At 23.8% G+C, this 2,920-nt stretch overlaps 1 protein-coding gene across 1 annotated transcript in view; it reads right to left on the reverse strand.

The window, feature by feature from the left end:
* Positions 1–2,920, reverse strand: part of LOC117173316 (40S ribosomal protein S8) — a 19,818-nt gene that overhangs the window by 15,631 nt on the left and 1,267 nt on the right. The window contains exon 3 of the mRNA XM_033361810.1: positions 328–579. Within this exon, the coding sequence (XP_033217701.1) occupies positions 328–579 (252 nt within the window). The remainder of the gene's footprint in view (positions 1–327; positions 580–2,920) is intronic.

Consider the following 2,920-nt stretch of genomic DNA (forward strand, 5'->3'; position numbering starts at 1 on the left):
AATGCTCGAAATTTTCTAAACAAATTTGAAATAGTTTAAATAAATTTGAAATTTTTAAAAACATTGTGAAATATAATAAACAAATTAAAAATGTTTTGAAACTTTTAAATCTTGAATCTTTTAAAATTTTGGTAAAATCTTCCAAATTTGTAAGTTTAAAATCTTAATTTTTCTTTAAATTGAAATTTTTTTGAAATCTTCTATAAGGTAAAATTTAAAAAAATTCAAATTCAAGATTCTCCTGAAGAAAAAAAAAAGAAAAAAAATTCGAGAAGATTCTAAACCTAAAAAAAAAAAAGAGGAAAAAAAAAAGGCGAAAATTCTTACCAGTTTTGCTCCCCGTTTGCGGCCCAGAGGAATCGCGTAATGGGACTCATACCATTGTCTGAAAGGCGTGGCATCAATCGTCACAATTGCATTTTTGACGAGGGTTTTGGTTCGCACCAACTCGTTGTTCGACGCGTTATAAACGACATCGATGATACGAGTTTTTCGCGCACGACCTTCCGATCCCCAAGAGAAATTTCCCGTATCGAGACGAAGAGCCCTGTATTTTTTGTTTCCACCTCGTGTGCGGACCTTTTTTCTCAACAAAAACACACAAAAAAAAAAAAAAAAAGAAAAAAATGGTTAATTTCCTCCTTCATTAAATGCCTTAATTTTTTTTTTTATTATTAATACTTCAGAACGCTGTGGGAAAATTTCAACACTTCTCTTTCTGTGTAGGTAAGGTGCTCATCATTTTCAATTTTTTATCGGTTATTTTTCAGTTTCAGTTTTGGTGTATATATAAAAAAAATTAAGGGCGGGTTTTTTTGAGAAACCCAATTTTTATTTTTCAGAAAAAACCGCAATTAGCGATTGATATTTTTTTTATTTGGATGGACGTTTTCAGGCTGTCTAGTGATTAGGAAATTTGAAATACCCACGCTTTTTCCGACTACATTTTTCCCGCGAAAATTCAAATTGGATTAATGAGAAATTTGTTTCATACAAATAATTAATGAAAGCTTGAAGTTTATTTATGAAACAAAGTGAAAGTGTACCTCATTCAGTTTCGAAAGAACAAATTTAATTAAAGTATGCATGAATTTTTAAACAAAAAAATTATTTTTGCAATGGAATGAGGCATTTTGAATAAAATAATATTTTTAATAAAAAAAAAAAAAAAAAGAAGGAATTTTCAACAATATAGTTCAATTTGTAAGGAAATAAATGAATTTTGAACTAAAAAAGAAAACGTTCTCAGGCCAAAATACAAGTTAAATTTTCGCATGGAAAAATTAATTTGTAACAAAAAATGTAATAGTTCAATTTGAAGTTAAAAAAATAATTAGGAACCAAAAAAAAAAAAGGAATTTGAAAAATGTGAAATTTTCAACCAAAACGAATAAATATTCACAAATAACAAAATAAACAATATTTTTAAACAAATGTGATTTTTTTACCAAAACAGACAAATTTCCAATAAAAAAGCAACAGTTTATTATAAACCTAAGAGAGATGGATCTTCAATCATAAAAAATAAGTTTTAATAGTTTATTTCATTTTTTAACAAAAAACGACTCTATTTAACAAAAAAGTTGCAGTTTCAACCAACTATATTAATTTTGAACCAAAAAATACCATTTTTAATAGAGTGGAATAGTTAAAAAAAAATTGAATTTCAATGAAACGAGAAACAAATCTGTAACAAAATAGTTAAATTTACAAACAAAGCTAATTTTTTTTGACAAAGTATGTAAACTTTCAACGAAGTAATTTTTTTTTACCAAAAATATGATTTTTTAACCAAAAAAGATACATCTTCAACAAAAAATGGAATAGTTAAAAAAAAATTGATTTTCATAAAAATAGTTTAATTTTAAGCCAGAGAAAGATCGATTTTTGGTAAAAAATTTTTTTTTAAAAATAGTTGCGGGTTCAACAAAATAATTAAATTTTTAACGACAAAAAATCGCATTTTCAACCAAAAATAGAAGTTTAAAAAAAAATTTAATTGACAAAAAAAAAACGAAACGAATTTTTAACAAAATAGTTGTTAACAAAATTTAATAATAATGAATTTTTAACAAAATTGTAGCACTTTGAACCAAATTGTTGAATTTTCTACCAAATAGATTAATTTTTCAAAAAATAAATGCAAATTTTGAACAAAAGAGATAAATTTTTACCAAATGGAATTGTTAAAAAAAAAAAATAAAAATAAAAAAAAAGATCGCTTTTTGGAAAAAATACAACTTTAAGAAAATAGTCACACTTTCGATTGATTTTTAAAAAACAAAAAACCCCGAAATTTTTAACCAAATAGTTAAATTTGAAAAAAAGCGACTTTTTAATAAAAAATGGAAAGATGTTTAAACAATCAATATTCATCCAAATTGTTCAATTTTCGACCAAGAAGTTGAATTTTTTTATTGCAAAATATGTTTTTATACAGAAATTAAAAAAAAAAATGGAAAAGATGTTTAAACAATCAATTTTCAACAAATTAAATTTTTTTATTACAAAATATGGTTTTTGAGAATAAAAAAAATGAATTAAAAAAAGTTGCGGTTTTAAACAAATAAATAACATTTAAGTAAAAAAAAAAAAAAATGGCGAATTTCTTAACAAAATTTTAGCATTTTGAACCAAATGATTATTTTTTCCACAAATAAGTGCAAATTTTTAGACAAAAGACAAAACTTCAACAAAAAAAGTATCAACGAAGGATTAATCTTCGACCAAAAAAATTGCTTCTGACAAAAAAAAAACCGACTTTTTTCACCAAATAAATACAGTTTCAACCAATTAATTGAATTTTTTATATAAAAAAAAAATCTTGACCAAAAAAATAATTTCTTAACAAAATAGTTGCAATTTTAATAAAATAGTTGATTTTTTAACCAAGAAAAGTAGTTTTTAACAAAAAAAAAAA

This window comes from Belonocnema kinseyi, chromosome 1 (assembly GCF_010883055.1).
Source record: "Belonocnema kinseyi isolate 2016_QV_RU_SX_M_011 chromosome 1, B_treatae_v1, whole genome shotgun sequence".
Taxonomy (NCBI): domain Eukaryota; kingdom Metazoa; phylum Arthropoda; class Insecta; order Hymenoptera; family Cynipidae; genus Belonocnema; species Belonocnema kinseyi.